This window comes from Podarcis gaigeae, assembly GCF_964106915.1.
Source record: "Podarcis gaigeae genome assembly, chromosome: 17".
NCBI classification, from domain to species: domain Eukaryota; kingdom Metazoa; phylum Chordata; class Lepidosauria; order Squamata; family Lacertidae; genus Podarcis; species Podarcis gaigeae.
Genome location: NC_139694.1, coordinates 32,292,990 through 32,312,568, shown reverse-complemented (window position 1 = coordinate 32,312,568; position 19,579 = coordinate 32,292,990). Strand labels below are relative to the sequence as shown.

Genomic DNA, 19,579 nt, shown 5'->3' with positions numbered 1-19,579 from the left:
GACTTTACTCTCAAGTGTGAGTGCACAGGATTGCAGCATTATGAGATAACTACATGTTCAGCTGGGACACGGGTGGCGCTGTGGGTTAAACCACAGAGCCTAGGGCTTGCCAATCAGAAGGTCGGCGGTTCGAATCCCTGTGACGGGGTGAGCTCCCCTTGATCGGTCCCTGCTCCTGCCAACCTTGCAGTTTGAAAGTGCAAGTAGATAAATAGGTACCGCTCTGGCGGGAAGGTAAACAGCGTTTCCGTGCACTACTCTGGTTCGCCAGAAGCGGCTTAGTCATGCTGGCCACATGACCCGGAAGCTGTACGCTGGCTCCCTCGGCCAATAAAGCGAGATGAGCGCCACAACCCCAGAGTTGGTCACGACTGGACCTAGTGGTCAGGGGTCCCTTTACCTTTACCTTTAACTTACATGTTCAGCCACAGGTCAAGGGTTGGGACCCATGTTCTTACCAAGGGGCAGGGGAGGTTTAACACAAGTGTAGACGAAAGAGGCTTAGTCCTTTCTCCACCCACTGCAACCATTTGCACCTTGTCCCTTTCCCTTACTCAGAAGTCACTGGTTATGGATGAGCCTGCAAGGGAAAAGCAGCAGGTGGGGGCAGGGTTAAGTTCCTCCTGCCAGCTGCTTCTCCACAACAAGTGGTCCTCTCTCTCTGCTGATGTACAGCTGCTGAAAGGAGACCTGGATCTCCAGACCTAATGTGTATTCCTAGCATTAGCCTAGTTGTTGAGAAATGCTCTGCGGGCAGCTGGACTGGTGACTAGGAGTGGCTGCTGAGACCATAAAACACCGGTCCTGAAAGACCTACATTGGCTCCCAGTATATTTCCGAGCACAATTCAAAGTGTTGGTGCTGGCCTTTAAAGTCCTAAACAGCCTTGGACCAGTATACCTGAAGGAGCATCTCCACCCCCATTGTTCTGCCCAGACACTGTGGTCCAGCTCCGAGGGCCTTCTTGTGGTTCCCTCACTGCGAGAAGTGAGGTTACAGGGAACCAGGCAGAGGGCCTTCTCGGTAGTGGCACCCACCCTGTGGAACACCCTCCCATCAGATGTCAAGGAAATAAACAACTATCTGACTTTTAGAAGACATCTGAAGGCAGCCCTGTTTAGGGAAGTTTTTAATGTTTGATGTTTTATTGTGTTTTTAATATTCTTTTGGGAGCTGTCCAGAGTGGCTGGGGAAACCCAGCCAGATGGGCGGCGAATAAATATATTATTATTATTATTATTATTATTATTATTATTATTATTATTATAGGTGCTAATAATGGCACCTGCCTGCTGTGTAGGTGATATTAGCATGTTGATATGAGCCATCCAGAGTGGCTGGGGAAACCCAGCCAGATAGGCAGGGTATAAATAATAAATTATTATTATTATTATTATTATTATTATTATTATTATTATTATTACTACTATTACTATTACTATTACTATTACTATTACTATTACTATTATCCACACTTCAGCTTGGGTCTGAGAGGTTTTCCCTTTGCCCAGCTGCTTCCCCCCAGAAAACCCACTCTTTAGCGCTAAATAGGAGCAAGCAGCAATCTAGAGAAAACACAACTGATGTTTGCTCTGATTCAATGATAAACATTGGGTTTCCCCGTGGAAAGTGTTGGGGCAAAGTGGAAGTGTGAATGAGCCCTGTCTTTCCTTCTTAATTCCCATTTATAGCTATATATAACAGCTGAAAGGATGAACGCTTAATTCTAGTTTTATCAACTGCCCATTCATCCATTGGTTTTTCCATCCATTTGGGCTTGATGGACTGACACACACATTTTCGTTGACTTTGGGGTGTGAAGCTGGAGTATCTGGCACATTTATTTATTATCCCACTGGATGGCTCAGTTGGTTAGGCTGTGGTTCTGATAATACCAAGGTTGCAGGTTCGATCCCCATATGGGACAGCTGCATATTCCTGCACTGCAGGGGGCTGGACAAGATAATCCCCAAGCTCCCTTCCAACTCTATGGTTCTATTTATTGCATTTATATTCTGTCAAGCCACCTAACACAGCTTACAATTAAAAATAACAGCATAAACAAATGCTACAGCAATATCCTGAGCTGATTGCGCAAGCTCCTTGCCCTGGGCTTCCTTGCATTTCCAACATGTAGTCTGTTGGAAGTTAGGGCTCATCCACACAGACCTTTTGCCCTGTGCTTCCTAGGCACAACTCCACGCTTTCCTGATTGGTTTCTGAGTGCCCTTTTTTGCCTCGTTGCTTTGCTGGGAAAACCTGCTCTTTAATGCTGAATCAGAACAATTTGCAATTGGGGTTCTCAGTAGATTGCTCTTTGCTCCAATTCACTGGTAAAGAGCGGAATTTTGTGGGGAAAGTGAGAGGCCCAAAACTAAAGCAAAACCAAAAAACACGCACATGAGCTTGGACAGGGAATTTTAAAGCACAAATCTGTGCCTAGATTGTTTGCCCCCCCCCCCCCCCCGTTGTCCCATTCATGGTGCAGTCCTATACCCACTTAAATGGGAGTAATCCCAGTCAAAATCAATGAGACTAACTTCTGAGTAGGATTATGTATAGGATTGCACTATCACCAGTTTTCCAGGTATGAAAACTGGAAGATCCCCTCTGCCTCCCCTTCCTCCTCCTTGGCTTTTTAGCAGATCATAGAACTGGAACTACTCTGAAACATATTTATTCAGGGCAAGAGGAATGGAGCGGATATCAACGTTTGTACAGTACCAGTCACACAATCCCCACAAATGACAAAAGTGGCTCTCATTACAAAGCTGTGGTGTAATGTTATTTTCTCTCAGCACATTCTCCTCATTTTTGCTCAGACCTCCAAAACCTGTAGTGGCTCTTTGACCCATTTCCTTGCCCAGGTGCAGGAGACAAGTCTCTTTTAGACTGATACACACACACACACACACACACACACACACACACACACACACGAGTGGTACCTCGGGTTACATACGCTTCAGGTTACATACCCTTCAGGTTACAGACTCCGCTAACCCAGAAATAGTGCTTCAGGTTAAGAACTTTGCTTCAGGATAAGAACAGAAATTGTGCTCCGACAGTGTGGCAGCAGCGGGAGGCCCCATTAGCTAAAGTGGTGCTTCAGGTTAAGAAGAGTTTCAGGTTAAGAACGGACCTCCGGAACGAATTAAGTACTTAACCCGAGGTACCACTATAGAGTTCCCACTATGACACTGAGACAGTCAGGGCCTTCCACAGCCAACACTGAGCATCAACCTAGACTAGGGCTTCTTTACTAACAGACCGGTCCTACTAGTGCAAGAAATCAGACACAAGGACTGCAAGGATGCTAGCACAACTTCATCACTTGTGGCATCATGCCAGCTTGGAGCTTCGCTGGTGGAAGAGCACAATCTGATATTACTTGGGCTGGTACAACAACCTCCAGATATGGTCCTAATTCAGCAAAGAAAAGTTAGAGAAGAGAGGACAGAGGGTTGGAGGAAGACTGGGGCAAGAGATGGCTCACGCTCCACCCCAAGTGGCCTTTCTGTCACCTTTGATCTCTTACAGGAATTCCTTACACTGTGCTTTCAACTGACGGGCATCAGAGCAAACCAACCTAGCCTTCAGTTGACTCATAGGGGATGCCAGAAATGCAAGGATCCCAGTGAACCTCCTGAATACTACAGATGGCAGAGACAACCTGGTACAGTGGTACCTCGGGTTACAGACGCTTCAAGTTACAGACTCTGCTAACCCAGAAATAGTACCTCAGGTTAAGAACTTTGCTTCAGGATGAGAACAGAAATCGTGCTCTGGCGGTGCGGCAGCAGCAGGAGACCCCATTAGCTAAAGTGGTGCTTCAGGTTAAGAACAGTTTCAGGTTAAGAACGGACCTCCGGAAAGAATTAAGTTCTTAACCTGAAGTACCACTGTACCTGATAACAACTGCATCTTACTTAAAGTCACTCTTACGTATGAGGTCACCAAGCCACACATAAGAATATGTTAATAGGTCCCCACCCCCCACGCCCCATTGCAGGGGTGAGACTGCCCCGCATAATCAAAATCTTTCCAGGGAGGGATTTGTCCATGACACCTGAGTAAGATGGAACCCAGCCTATTGTTGGATCTTTCCGAAACCACTCTGTAGCAAAACCAGATTAAGCAGATGATCTGCCACATATTTTGGGCTCACAATGCACTGAGATAACCTCATTGTTGTCCTGGTGCCCATGAAATTCTGAGCTCTCCCAACATAGATAGTGAAGTCCTCCGACACGATCTTCAAGACTACCCCAACACCATATAGTGGGGGTGGGTGGGTGTATGTACACACACACACACACACACACACACACACACATTTGGGAGTACCAGCCCTACCTTTAAGTAAAGTGAGGGTTCCTCAGGCAGTGCGTGCTAGGAAATACTGGTGCTATCAGAAATGTTTGGGCCTGTGCCCTGTATCTTAAAAAAAGGTAAAGGACCCCTTGATGGTTAAGTCCGAATTAAGCTCTTAACCCGATGTACCACTGTAATGTCATCTGGGCTTGGAGACATGCAGGCCAAGGCTAAAAGGAAAAAGCAAGAGCACGTGGGGATGGGAAGGAGAAATAGCACAAGGTTTGCCTCTCTCAGCCCCCCCTCCCAATTTTTAGTCCTACAAAGTGTTTGGTGCATAGTACAGAGGCAATGTACTATGCACCAAACACTTTGTAGGACTAAAAATTGGGGGAGGGGGCTGAGAGAGGCAATTGGGACGTGGGTGGTGCTGTGGGTTAAACCACAGAGCCTAGGACTTGTCAATCAGAAGGTCAGCAGTTCGAATCCCCACAACGGGGTGAGCTCCCGTTGCTCGGTCCCTGCTCCTGCCAACCTAGCAGTTCGAAAGCACATCAAACTGCAAGTAGATAAATTGGTACCGCTCTGGCGGGAAGGTAAACGGCGTTTCCATGTGTTGCTCTGGTTCGCCAGAAGCGGCTTAGTCATGCTGGCCACATGATCTGGAAGCTGTACGCCAGCTCCCTAGGCCAATAAAGTAAGATGAGCTCCGCAACCCCAGAGTTGGCCACAACTGGACCTAATGGTCAGGGGTCCCTTTACCTTTACCTTTACAGAGGCAATGGTTTGTTCGGTGCTAGACAATGGTTTGGACTTAAGGGAGGACCCCCACTGAGTCTCCATGGTGTGACCTATCCCACACTTTTAGATCTAGTGCCCTAACAAAGGCAGTCACTAGCCAAACACGGAACACCAATTACAAAACAACGGCTTTCCAAGTATGTACAGAACTGTATGGTATACAGTCATTTGGAGGAGAGAATTTTACTACTCCCTTTACTTCACCAGATTTCTGATCAGGGATGCAGATATGTAGCAAAATGCCCCTCAGTACAATGTTACAGACTTAAAATTACTCTGTGTGCCATATGTTCACCTGTCAGCTGGTAAATGGCCCACAATTCCTACCACTTCTATAGATGAAGAGATGGAGGCAAAAAAAATGTTTGGAACCCAGATCTCTGAAAATGATTGTATGCATCAGGCCTTCTCTCTTTTCTTGGATGACAAACAAAAGGGAACTGTGGGGAGGAAGGAAGGTGTCTACGTTTTATGGGGAGTGGGAAAAGTTTGGGAATAAGGACTGGTGGGTTTTGTGGCTTCTCTAAAGGTAAATAGTTTCCTCTTGTTGTTTATTCCTCTCCCCCCCAACACACACTTCAGCCCACCTACTTTCCAAACCTCTGTTGCCAGGCACCCTGAAAGCAAAACCTTCATAGTATTCTGCTTGTTGGCTGAAGTTTCCTTAGGTTGTTGAAGCAGCAATCTGTGTTGGCCCAAGAGCTTTTGCTTCCTGTAAAGGTAAAGGGACCCCTGACCATTAGGTCCAGTGGTGACTGACTCTGGGGTTGCAGCGCTCATCTCGCTTTATTGGCCAAGGGAGTCAGCGTACAGCTTCTGGGTCATGTGGCAAGCATGACTAAGCTGCTTCTGGCGAACCAGAGCAACGCGCGGAAACGCCGTTTACCTTCCCGCCGGAGTGGTACCTATTTATCTACTTGCACTTTTGACATGATTTCAAACTGATAGGTTGGCAGGAGCAGGGACTGAGCAACGGGAGCTAACCCCATCACAGGGATTCGAACCATCGACCTTCTGATCGGCAAGTCCTAGGCTCTGTGGTTTAACCCACAGCGCCACTCGCATCCCTTACTGGACCCCAAATGGTGCCTCCCTGCTGGGGCCAACACTTTTTAAAAGTCTTGCTACAGCTTTCAGACTCAAGCCTCCAGCCTCCCCACCCTGATGTGGGTTGCTTCACTCTGATGCATGGCAGGGTCAGCCCTAGCAATACTGGACCATGTTAAATTCAGGCCAAGCTATTTTCTACTCCGCTGCATGCTTGCTACAGCCCTCAAGTGCCGCTGAATTCCAGCACCAAGGCCAGCTCCCATCTGCCCACTCCGCTTTGAAAACCAAACCAAACCCCACACTAAGAATTGCTGAGAGCCTGGTTGAAATGCTAGAGGCTCTGGCAATGAATCCCATTGATGGACGACTCCAGATCACACCTCTAACATCCAGTCTGTTGCGCTGGTATCTGACGAGGGCCATTTGCACCAGGCAACGTGAGATGCAATCCAGGGGGAATTGGAGATACTGGAACCATCTGGCAACTGGGTTCGCTCAGCCTTGGATCCATATAGCCCCAGGCGGAAGGATAAGCTTTAGTTAACTTCTCTCGCTCTCTCTCCCTCTCTCCCTCCTCCCCACATGCATACTGACTGCCGATCAGAAAGAAGGCATGTTTTTGCTCTGGTGATAGGAAATGGAAGGTGAAAGGTTTGAGGAAGCCAGACCAGTTCTTTCTGCCTTATATCATATGGCCTCCCTGCCCCCTTAAGGCTTTAATAAGGGCTTTTCTATAAGTGGCTTAAGATGCAACTTTGAATGCAAACATTTCTGAAGATCAATATCTTCCCAAGACAAATCAAGCCATCTCTAGCGCTGGATTTTCAGAAGAGTATTTTTTGTTACTCAGTTTTTCCTTAGTAATCCCAACCCCCAACCCCCCAAATCCAGAGATTCCATTGGGAAACTGTATGGATAAGTAGATTTAGGAAGAGTGCATTTTAAACATAAAAATAAATAAAGCATTTTAAATTGTTAAGTTCACAAAGGAGCATGAAGCCAATCATTTCTTTAAAAAAACACACCAAAAAAACAGAACAACACTGCTGTCATTTTTAATGTTTTTGTCTGGCCTTTTGGCCCAACAGAAGCCTCCAGGGTCGTTCTTTAGATAGAGAAATTGAGAAGGTAATTTTAAAAAATAATAATCCAAAAACATTAAGAACCTCATATCAAGATACTGGAAATGTTGGGAATACCTTTAAACCATTCTTAAAGATAGAAAGAATAGGAGTACATTCTTGCTTCCTAATTAAATTCATACAAAAATGCATACACATATACCTCCCACAATTTCATGGTCGTGAAGCAGGTTACAGAAATGACATTTCAATCCCTCTCCTTCTTCTCACAAGAGTGTCAGTTGGGAAAGCTGGTGGAGGAAATATTAACTCCCCCCCCCCGGGAGTGGGGGCTAAGAAAGTCAGGTGGGGGGGGGATTAATAAAGCGGCAGCACAACACCACAACACACACACGGGATAGGATTTAGCCATGGGAACAGAGGGAAATACGAAGGTGTTAAAAAAATAATTGGAGCGGGGTGGGGGGTGGGTGGGAGTTCAGAGCAGCCCTCTTTCCTCTCCCCCTGCCACACCTTAGCAATAATGCCATCTTCCCGGAGCAGCTGAAATACACCAGGAGACCTGTCCAGTCTGGAACACGCAAGAGCAGAAACGTGGGGCGATGGGGGGGGGGAGAGAAGACAAATCGGGGTTGCCTTGAAATCTGGAGGCTCCAAGCAGAGATTCCGCCCTGATCGAAACCGAGAAAGAGACAAGACAGACATAAGCCCCCGACTCACCCTTGTGGGTCTTTCCCCCGTTTCCTTTTTTGGATTCTCCAATACTGATGGGAGCTTCCCAAAGGCTGCCTCAGCCTCTTCCACCCTCTTCTCTTCTCCGCGGTCCATTCCCAGCTGAGGAAAGCCCTGGATTTCTGATGGAATCCCATCCTGGTGTGAGCATGGAGATTACGCCCTCCTCCTTCCCTCTCTCCCTCCCTCCCACCTCCTTCTCCTCCCTCCTCTCTCTACGATCCCTGCCGATGCTTCCCCTCCCTCGTCCAGAAACCTCCATGTTTCTGGGAGGGGAGGGGAAAACACACCACCCATCCTAGTCTCTTCCTGGCTCCCGACCCCACATCCCGGAGTACAAAAACGGGGGAGCGAAAAAACCAGCCCTCCTGCGCCCTGATGGACGCGCGCACACAGAGGCGCAGCCCTGGCCTAGAGCGCAGAGAGATGCCTGAGAACCACCCCACCCAGCTTAAAACACAATCTACCTTGGCAGACATGGGGGGGGGGGCGGGAAACGCACCCCATGGAAACAGGAGGTGTGACCCCCCCTTGCCAAAAGCGACTTCAAGCCCAGAAAAGGGCTGGGCTCAGCTGCCATCTAGCCTGGTGCCACTTTCCCCAGGAGCCCAAATGCCCCGGGGGTGGGGGTGGGGGAGAGTGGAGATGTCAGGAGGGATGGAAACTTAGCTGGGCACGTGGGTGCCGCCTCCCCCCCTCTCTGAATTTGGAGTGGGCTGAGGCAGCGTTGGCAGCTGCTGGCAGGCAATTCAGGGAGGATGCAAACGTTTTCTTTTCAAAAATGGGTTTCTTTGCAGGGGTGGCGGAGATAGAAGTATGTTTTCTTTCTGACTGGTATGTGGCAGGCAGGCAGGTGGGCCCTGCAAAGGGGAGGGGACATGTGCCAAGTGAAGAGGATGCAACTGAGTTGTGTACTGGGCTTGCCATGAGGCGAGGCACCCTTAAGAGCTGGTGAATTGGGGGCAAGGCAAACAGACCCGGCCCATCGCATGGGCAACCAGCCACCTAAGGAAGTTCTCCTGAACAAGCTTCATAGAAACCAGCTTGAGGAGCAGAGAAGTAGGAGCAGAGTCACTCAGAGGATCAGGAACGTGGTGAAGCTGCAAGAAAACCCAGCAAAAATGTGACATTTGGCAACCTTCTCCAGTTTTGTCACTCAGTTATTGAACATGAATTTTTATTCTGGGAAATGGAATGGTTTACACTTCCTGGTCTCTGTTTTTCGTTTCTCCATTTTGGCAGGTAAGCAAAACATCTCAAAAGCTGTCAGCTATCCTGTACTCTATAGTTGTTGTTTTAATGTTGAAAGTCAAGAGGTGTCAGCCATCTAAACAACTCATGTTTTAAAGTTTAAACCTCCCATTAAACCTTTCAAATGTCACCTTTCAAAAGTCCCAATAGTGGCATATTAGGTCCTGGCCAATTTTCAGATCTTTGCAGCTGCTCATTTCAGCTCCAGTGCAGAACTAGGCACTATAGGGCAGGCCAAGATGTCAACCCCACTCTAATCAGCCTGTGGGGAAGGTTCCCTGAACAAGCCCTATTGGGACTGAAGTTGTGCAAGAACTTGGGCCCTGTTCTTTTCAGGGTGCCTCTGTAGGTTGCCTTGTGTATTCTGTCCTCCAGCGGCAGGTATAGATCTGTCTGCTTTCTCTTCTGTTGTCCTTAAGGTTGCCCAGACCAACTTTACACTTAGCCTCCTAGGAGGACCTACAATCAATATCCCACCATGCTTGGCCTTTCAGCTGTTAAATAGCCCTGCTTCCTCACCCCTTGCTTGCCAGATTTCCCCAAACAGAGCATGTTGCAGGCAAGCCACTCCCATTGATTGCACTTAGATCAAAGGTGACCATGCACGTTCCACGTGCCCAAAGATGTTCGCAGCTAGCCAACACATTTGCTTCACCACACTCTGCCAGCTGGGACGTTGCTATTTCGCATGCCTACAGCTCTGGTTGGTTGATTAATGAATCTGGAAATAACAGAGGGAGAGAAGAAGGCAGGAAGGAGACTAGATGTCTCTTCAGAGGAAAAGAGTCACTTCATGTTACAAGATTTTCTTCTTCTTCATGGATGCAGGAACAAAACACCTGTGAGATCCCTTTTTACACCAACACCCACCCACATGTGAGATGATCATGCTACAATTGTCCATGGGTCAACACAGGAGCAGGACCCAGTCCACAAAGGGGAGCTAAGTGTGCAAAATTACAGAACTGTGTAAAAGCCATTGCTGGTACTTCTGGGAGAGATGCAGTATTGGAGAGGCAGCTTATAATTATACAACTTTCCAAAGACATCTGATGGCAACCCTGTATCAGGAAGTTGTAAAGGTTTGAAGTTTGCTAAGTTTTTTTAAAAAATAATAATGTTGGAAGCTGTTCAGAGTGGCTGGGGCAACCCAGTCAGACAGGCGGGGTATGAGTAATACCGGTAAGTTGTTGTTGTTGTCATCACCATCATCAACTGGGCAATGCTCTCTTGTATTCTAGGGGATGCAAGCAGGAGGTCCAAGAAATAAGTAAACGAAAGGATGTAATTTGGATTTGTATTTTTCTTTGTTACCTATGTTTTTTATTCTTTTTTCTGTTTTTTTTTTGTTTTGTTGTTGTATTTTTGTATTTTCTTTTATTTTTTGAAATTTTGAATAAATATCATTTTTTAAAAACTGCAAGCAAGACCCATCAGTTGTCCACCCAGAGTATAGACTCAGTCCATGCAATGGTAAAAGGAAGGATGGGAAGGAGAGAAGCAGCAGTCATTAAAAATGTCTTAATGTCTTATTGTTATGTTGCCCAGTGTATGATAAGATACAGGGACATTATTGATGTTCACCAAGAGTAGCAAAATAAAATAATAATAATAATAATAATAATAATAATAATAATAATAATAATAGAAAACCTGGGGCTCACCCTGTTGCAGGTAAAAACCTGTAGGTGCTTAGCACACACACACACACACGCGCACACACACACACACACACACACACACGAAGTGAAATAGGCACATACATGATCTTCCTAGATGATGATGTACTGCAAACCGATGCAAGTTTTTGCTGCAGTCTTTCACACCCACATATGAGGAATGCCACGTGTGGAGTGGCCCCTTGCCCAGACCAAGACAAGGGCACAATAACACACTACCAGACACAAATAAATGCTCAGAGAGAGATACATGCAAACGTTTCTCTTCCCCTTACCCTTCTCTCTGCAGAAACGCACACATCAACATTAGAGATAGTACATTGGTACTTCGGGTTAAGAACTTAATTCGTTCTGGAGGTCCGTTCTTAACCTGAAGCTGCTCTTAACCTGAGGTACCACTTTAGCTAAAGGGGCCTCCTGCTGCTGCCACACTGCCAGAGCATGATTTCTGTTCTCATCCTGAAGCAAAGTTCTTAACCCGAGGTACTATTTCTGGGTTAGCGGAGTCTGTAACCTGAAGAGTCTGTAACCTGAAGCGTCTGTAACCCAAGGTACCACTGTAATGCATTTGTTCTCATGCCACCCACATGCCCAAGGGGTGGCATGAGAACATCTGAAGAGGGTCGTTTTCTTTGCTTGTCTTGCTGTGCCATGCTTACCCTCCACCCCCCAATCCATGCTTCTGAGCACCACCCCCACCCAAAATCACCTGACCGGGCATTTGCAGGCAGCAACCCACCCTGCCTGTCTCCACCTAGGATGATGGACTGGCTTTAAAAGGCGAGCCCCTGGGAAGGCAGTGATTGAATCATGGTCTTCCCAGGTGATCCATCTCATGTACCCACTCTCAGCTGATGGGAGATTAATGGGGGGAAATGTCTGCCCGGAGGGTGCTCTGAAATATTTATTGAGATGGTGTGGATAAGGTGGAGCACCTGCACCTTATCAGAGGGCTGACAAGACTGGTTCCTCTCTATGACAACCAGGGAGGAGCAAAGGTCATGTTAGGGAGAAAGAAAGAGCTGGTGGGAGAAGGTTTGGAAAGGTAACAAAGCTGGGTGTGCTACAGTTCTCCCAAGGATTGGGGGAAAACTAGAAGACTCACCTCTTTCTATCACAGGGCAGAGCACTGAACTTCCCTGATTCAGAGAGCAAGCATCTCCTCAAAGAGCAAGCCCTCCACCTTACGATCAGGATTGTGGCAAAATTTTATTAATGTCTTCCTTCCTGCACCAGCGTGGAGGAGCTGTCCAGGCACCAGTTATTTGATTTTTCAAAGAACACAGTTGCTAATTTTGTGAAAGGTGTCACGTCTGGTCTAGCCCACAAGGGAAGGTCATGGAGTTTCTAAAAGTCAAGAGAGAAGATCTGAGTGTTGCTTCCCAGCTGGCCATAACTCCCCTCTGGCTATAACTGAATCAGGATCTCCTGGCTGAGATCAGAACACACAGAACTCTTAAAATGGCTACCTTGGATCAGTCAGTCCAGGGATCCTCAAACTTTTTCAGCAGGGGGCTGGTCCACTCTTCCTCAGACTTTGTGGAAGGCTGGACTAGATTTTGATCAAACAAAAAAATAATGGATGAGGGGCAATGAGCGGCGCGTGAAAGGGCTCCGGAGAGGGGCTGCTTTAAATGGTGGCCACTCAAGAGGGGCGCTCAGCCAACTGCGGCTCCTGTGTCTTGCGAGCGGCAGGGGCTGGTGGCGGCGGTGGGGTGAAGGGATGATGAGTGGCGCACGAAAGGGCTCTGAAGAGGGGCTGACACCAACAAAGCCCAGCCCCCTTCCTCCTTTAGGCAGGACGGGGAGAAGCCAGGAGGAGGGAGGGAGGGAGGGAGTGGCGTTGCCACCGTGTAAGGGAGAGGAAGAGGGAAAGAATGTACGCACTGGCGATCCACACGGCGATTCCCAGACCATCCGCGGGCCAGATTTAGAAGGCAATTGTGCCTGATCTGGCCTGCAGGCCTTAGTTTGCCGACCCATGAGTCAGTCCATATAACTAAATAATGTGTCATCATGGGCAGATCATACATTTATAGGGACGGGTGCTGCTGGCGTGCTAGCCTGAGCTGTGTAAAAACATTCCTGGCTACCACCAAAACCTGGGCAGTCCACTTCTGGGATGAATCCCTGAGGGCATCCAAAATGTGAGCCTGAGTTTTCATGAGGAATGGCACCTTTTCCAAAACAAGTGGAACTCCCTGATCAGCTCTTTGACTGACCAGGTGAACCAATATCTTTTCAGGATCAAGCTTCTGTATGTTCAGTCTTATCTGGTCCAGACACTGATTCAGAACTGGAGCAGCTTCCTTGGATTTAGATGGAAAGGAGAGTGAGTGTCATCAGCCTGTTGGTGACACCAAACCTCCCATGAACACCCTCCAGCAGTTCCATTTAGGAGTTAGATAACATGGGGGACCTGGTGGAACCCTGAGGGACACCCTAGACACAAGGCCAAGATGTCAGAGAAGGGTCTCTTAGAACAACCTTCTGAAACCGGTACTCCAAAAATGACCAGAAGCACCATAAAACAATGCCTTCAAGTTCCATCCCAGCCAGTCTGCCCAGAAAGGTACCATGGCATCAAAAGCTACAGAGAGGTCCAGCACAACCAACAGGGATACATACACGCTCCACAGTTCCTAGTATAGATCTCCTATCAGGTGACCAAATCAGTTACCATCCAGTAACTAATTAATTTTGATAATCTGCTTAATCCAGAAACACTTCAAATTGAGATGGCACCATATTCCCAAAAGCTTTGTGCTTGAAGTTGTTGAGCTTTTTTTTTGAGAACATAAAAGATCTAAGTTTTTGGCATTTTTATAATTTTTAAAATTGATTTAAATATATATATATTAAGCTCCTTGCATACGGGTTTCCCCAGACTACTACTTCTTCTTCTTCTTCTTCTTCTTCTTCTTCTTCTTCTTCTTCTTCTTCTTCTTCTTCTTCTTCTTCTTCTTCTTCTTATTTTGCTGATTTGTCAAAAATCCAACCAGATGCCATTTTCCTGCCCAATTCCCGGACATGTTTGGGACAACCTGGACGTATGGCAGCCCTGCTATATGTTGAAGCATCTTGCCCAAGAATGGAATATTGGAGGCTCGCTAGACATTATCCAATATGATGGGGTTGTTGTTTAGTTGCTGTATAGAAATATGCTGCTGGTGCCATTAATACTATTTTTCAGATTAATTGAAATGATTATAATGGGTTAAGCTAAGCGAGTTATGCTACTTCGAATTGTTTTACAAATGCTGATTACAAACATAATTCAGGAAAATGTAGTTATGAAAACATTAAAGCATAAAAGAGTAGTGTTTTTAAATTTGTTTTTGGTTCCTTTTGTATGAAAGGTAGTAATATTTTCAGCATAGCCACTGCTATGCATTTCATAAGCAAAGTAGAGTTGTGTCACTATCTTCAATGTTGCATTGGGCTCAGGTAAGTGAGCGTCATACTGCAGCCTTAAATCCACTGCTTTACACTGATGACAGCCAGAAATGCACTCTCAAGGAGTAATATGTGGTTTGATACAAGGATGAAGTGGGGAACCCCAAATCCCTTCACCAAATAGAGCTCCCCGTTCTCTACCTGCCTGCTAACTTTTGAAAATCCCAAGCATGGAGGTAAAGGCAGAACAGCACCCCACTCTCCCGCAAAACCCACTGTTTAATAATACACTGGTACCTCGGGTTACATACACTTCAGGTTACATATGCTTCGGGTTACATACACTTCAGGTTACAGACTCCACTAACCCAGAAATATTACCTCAGGATGAGAACAGAAATCTTGCTCCGGTGGCGCGGCAGCAGCGGGAGGCTCCATTAGCTAAAGTGGTGCTTCAGGTTAAGAACAGTTTCAGGTTAAGAACGGACCTCCGGAATGAATTAAGTACTTAACCCGAGGTATAATAATAATAATAATAATAATAATAATAATACAATAATAATTTTTATTTATACCCCGCCCCCACCCCCCAGCCAGAACTGGGCTCAGGGCAGCTAACACCAATAAAATTACAATAAAACATTATTGGGGGGGGGGGGACGGACAAAAAAATGCATAAAGAAATAAAAGACAAGACAATCAGAGTAAATATTTTAATATTTGCATTCATTTCCCATTGTTGTCTGGGTCCCGGGAAGACCTAAATGTGAACCCACTGAGACCAACTCTGATCTCTCCAACAGGAAAGCAGGGAAGAGAGAGATTCCTTTTGCCTCAGCAACGTCATGTGAAAGAATCTGATGGAAAACAGTCTGCTGAGAGTTTGATTTCTGACCGACCCCATAACTCAGGTGGCCAAATGCAGAGGAAGACTCAGCAGGGTTCCTGTATTTTATTTTACAGTGATACCACAGGTTACAAACACTTCAGGTTACAGATGCTGCAGGCTACAGACTCCGCTAACCCAGAAATAGTACCTCAGGTTAAGAACTTTGCTTCAGGATGAGAACAGAAATCGTGCTCTGGCGACACAGTGGCAGCGGGAGGCCCCATTAGCTAAAGTGGTGCCTCAGGTTAAGAACAGTTTCAGGTTAAGAACGGACCTCCGGAACAAATTAAGTTCTTAACCTGAGGTACCACTGTATTTTTGTACTGTGAGGAAGAAGGAATTTCAGTACAGTATCTGCAGCTTTCCTTGTCCCTATGTGACAAGCTACACCTGACAACATCAACTTTAACTTTGCCTGGTCTTCCACTGCATCTAGTTAGCCAACCCAAAACTTGATAGAAACTGGGAGAACCTGCAGATGAATTTCCTCTGAATAAAGTTCATTCAACAGGGATTGATGGGTTGGCATCCCATTGGGACCAATCTCCCAAAGGATTTATTTGAACTATTAAGAGAACTTGCTGCAATGTTGAATTTTGAAATCCACCCCCACAATAAAATTATCAAGGATGCCATGTTATTACTAGTAGCTGTTAATGGAAGAGACTTAAATGTTGTGGTGCCAGATTCCAGCGCAAGTCAACATGGGTAAACAAACAGGGCTCCCTAAAGACATTTTCCCATGGGAAAGGACAAGATATATATAATATAGCGCAACTGACTTTCGGGGTTGGTGTGTTGTGCGACAAGCACACAGAGTGCAATGAGACTGAGTGTTTTTTTGCGGGGCTCGGTTAATTTAATTGTACACGGGTTGTATATTGACAATAAAGGTATTATTATTATTATTATTATTATTATTATTATTATTATTATTATTAGATGGCACACAAAATTCCACCACAGAGAGAATCTGACGAGAGTAGAAGCTGAATTTTGTTTCAAAATTGGTGATGTTCCACCATACCTGAAGGAGGGCACCAAGCAAGCTTAGCTTCAGGCCCAACGTGGGGCACGAATCCATGACCCTGAGGTTAAGAGTCTTATGCTCTTCAATGTCTAAAATCCCTGGTAGAGGAAAAGGATCCTGAGATCACGTTAACAGTACCCAAATTCTGTGCGATTGCCATAAAACTTAGGGAACAAGCTGTGCTATCATAATGATTAAGGTTTTAAATGATAATTTTAGGTTATATGTTAGTGACTAAGTTTTAATTTATATATATTTTAACTGTTGCTCTATCTGTATTGTCCCTGTTATGCCTAATTGCAAATTCAAATGTATCCCTATTGTGTTTTATGACTTCCTTGATATTGTGTGTGTGCTGGAACTGGTCTGTGACTGAAATAATAAAAATTCAGCTTAGCTTCAGGAAGGAGGACAGGATGGCAAGAGGAGGAGCTGCTGCTGCCTGAGGTTTTTGCCAAATCTTCTTAGAATTTTATTTTTATTGTTCACAGGTATGAGTGCCTATCTCCTTCATCTTATCTGCCAACAATAAGCATGAAGTACAGTATATTTATCTTATTGTCTGTTTTGTTCTATAGCCATGGGAGGATTTGTTAAGGAATCTCTGATCTAACAAGATCTATAGTCCAAAAGAGCTTAAAACCAGTTCCATTTTAGATGGGATACTTAACCCAAGTGAATCACCATTCAGTGAGATCCTCCCTTCTTTGTTCATTAACATATATTATGTATCTAAGTGACAGTGCTGCAAATTCATCTTCAGAATTTTTGTTTATTCACGCTCTTAATTGTTTAGTAGGGTTTTCGGCAAATGCTTGCTTGAACCACTCCCAAAATGTTATTTATTTCAGAAATCTAGTGCTTTTTGCTGTCTTGCTGCATCTTGAAGGTATGTCACTATTTCTATAAAAGGTAGCGATCAGTTTTGCTTTCTGGACAATAGCAACAGGGCAAGTTCCAGAGATGGTTGTTGTTGTTGTTTAGTCGTTTAGTCGTGTCCGACTCTTCGTGACCCCATGGACCAGAGCACACCAGGCACTCCTGTCTTCCACTGCCTCCCGCAGTTTAGTCAAACTCATGCTGGTAGCTTTGAGAACACTGTCCAACCATCTCATCCTCTGTCATCCCCTTCTCCTTGTGCCCTCCATCTTTCCCAACATCAGGGTCTTTTCCAGGGAGTCTTCTCTTCTCATGAGGTGGCCAAAGTATTGGAGCCTCAGCTTCAGGATCTGTCCTTCCAGTGAGCACTCAGGGCTGATTTCCTTCAGAATGGAGAGGTCTGATCTTGCAGTCCATGGGACTCTCAAGAATCTCCTCCAACACCATAATTCAAAAGCATCCATTCTTTGGCGATCAGCCTTCTGAGATGGTTGTAAAAGGTAAAGGTAAAGGTACCCCTGCCCGTACGGGCCAGTCTTGACAGACTCTGGGGTTGTGCGCCCATCTCACTTAAGAGACCAGGGGCCAGCGCTGTCCGGAGACACTTCCGGGTCACGTGGCCAGCGTGACATCGCTGCTCTGGCTTGCCAGAGCCGCACACGGAAACACCGTTTACCTTCCCGCTGGTAAGCGGTCCCTATTTATCTACTTGCACCCGGAGGTGCTTTCGAACTGCTAGGTTGGCAGGCGCTGGGACCGAGCAGCGGGAGCGCACCCCGCCGCAGGGATTCGAACCGCCGACCTTTCGATCGGCAAGTCCTAGGCGCTGAGGCTTTAACCCACAGCGCCACCTGCATCCCGTGAGATGGTTGTACATTGTGCCAAATTACATTACCAGGTTCAGCAAAGACCTTTGTCTCCAAAAAAATTGCACAGTGAGGCAAGTCCACCACATGTGGAGGAATGTACCTTTATTAATGCAACCTCTGCAACAGACAGAGTTAATTTAATTGGGGAATGATACCAGCAATGGTTTAAAAGAGGACTCTCTAACTTTTGCTGAGACCATCTTAAAAAGTCTTCCCTGCTCTCTGAGGGCTTGCCATTTTTCTTTACCTGTTGTTTCCCCAATGCCTGGTTCCCATATCAATGTTAACCCTTCTGTTCCCAAGCTAAACAAACCCTGCAATTTATATAAAGTTGAGACTATACCTTTACTATTTGGCAAATATGTGTCAGTAATAAGATTTTCAGATAATAGCCTTGTCATGTCTGTCTTGGATGAGTTACAAGAAGCAATATTTGATGTACGGTTAACTAACTTACTCTGGCTTCTCTCAGTTGTTATTTATGTTGTTCCCCGATTTTAGGGGTTACTCTCATATTTGATAGAGGTGTTTCTGTTCCTCTCCATAAACTGCTTTTTCTTATCATCAAAATGGGATGGTAAACAGATGGTGTTAAGAAAAATTGTGTTAGCAGATGGTGTTAAATCAATCAATGACAGTTTTCCACATGTACTGGATTTCTTTAGATGGAATGAGAAATTCCCAGTTATGGAAAATAACGAGCAAAACTTTTAACTATCTTTATAGGCAATAAATGCCATGGGTGATATCCAACTAAGTCAGAAAAGACCCTTTGAAATCAATCAACTTGAAGTTACTTAATGCAGTACTTTTAATGGGTCTACTTTGAGTATGATTGATGTTGGATCTCACCCCATATTTTACAGTTACTGCAAAGCTGCAAAGTTGTGCCAGGAGTATAGTGACAAGCCTCCTTAAGTTCCTTGGCCACAGCCTAAAAAACCCCCCAAAAACAAATGGGCTAGATTTCTAATAAGAGAAATACAGCTCATCACAATCGAAATATGAAACACAACTGGGAATGGGGAGAGGATAAGAATGCTAGCTAATACCTAAAGTTATAGGGAAGTCAAATTTAATTTTTCTAAGAATTCTCCACAGTCAAGGAAGAAAGAAAGCTCTGTCATTTGCATGGTGAGTTCCCACCCCCCGCCAGGATAAATAAAGACACGAGACACCATAATTTAAGGTTAAATGGGCGAATTAGGCCACAACTTTATTGAATTCAGGAATGAGAGGCATTGGCTTAGGCATTGGTCCTATCGACTATCTGGCTCCAGCCCATTTGCTGGAGACATGGGGAAGGGTTAACACTATATCGGGGGAGAAACCAGCCCCCGCTCATGTGGGGGTGGGGGTGGGCGTGAAGCCCGCAACCCCACCCCCTGGGCAGGCCGGAAGTGGCTTTGCCAGTGACCATGTATACCCATTGCAACACTGTTCTGTTCCAGGTCAGGCATATACAAAGGCGTCTCCTCATTAAAGGGAGATTACTGGCAGGAAAACCCGATCCTGGAAGAGGCCTACCAATACTGCTGTTGTTTTTGAAACTGTGGAGCCTAATCAGGGAGGAAAGAGGTAGGGGAAACTAACTTGGAACGAAGTTT

The 19,579-nt window shown here is 45.8% G+C and overlaps 1 protein-coding gene and 1 long non-coding RNA gene across 2 annotated transcripts in view; both read right to left on the bottom strand.

Annotated features, from left to right (window-relative positions):
- The window catches only part of SWSAP1 (SWIM-type zinc finger 7 associated protein 1), a 34,763-nt gene extending 26,665 nt beyond the window's left edge, over positions 1-8,098 (bottom strand). Inside the window, exon 1 of the mRNA XM_083719805.1 lies at positions 7,968-8,098. Coding sequence (XP_083575931.1) covers positions 7,968-8,075 — 108 coding nt within the window. The 5' untranslated portion in view covers positions 8,076-8,098. The remainder of the gene's footprint in view (positions 1-7,967) is intronic.
- LOC310835419 overlaps positions 1-11,468 on the bottom strand; it is a 169,078-nt gene extending 157,610 nt beyond the window's left edge. Inside the window, exon 1 of the long non-coding RNA XR_014559658.1 lies at positions 11,237-11,468. This is a non-coding gene — a long non-coding RNA (uncharacterized lncRNA). The remainder of the gene's footprint in view (positions 1-11,236) is intronic.
- Positions 11,469-19,579: the final 8,111 nt, after the last annotated feature.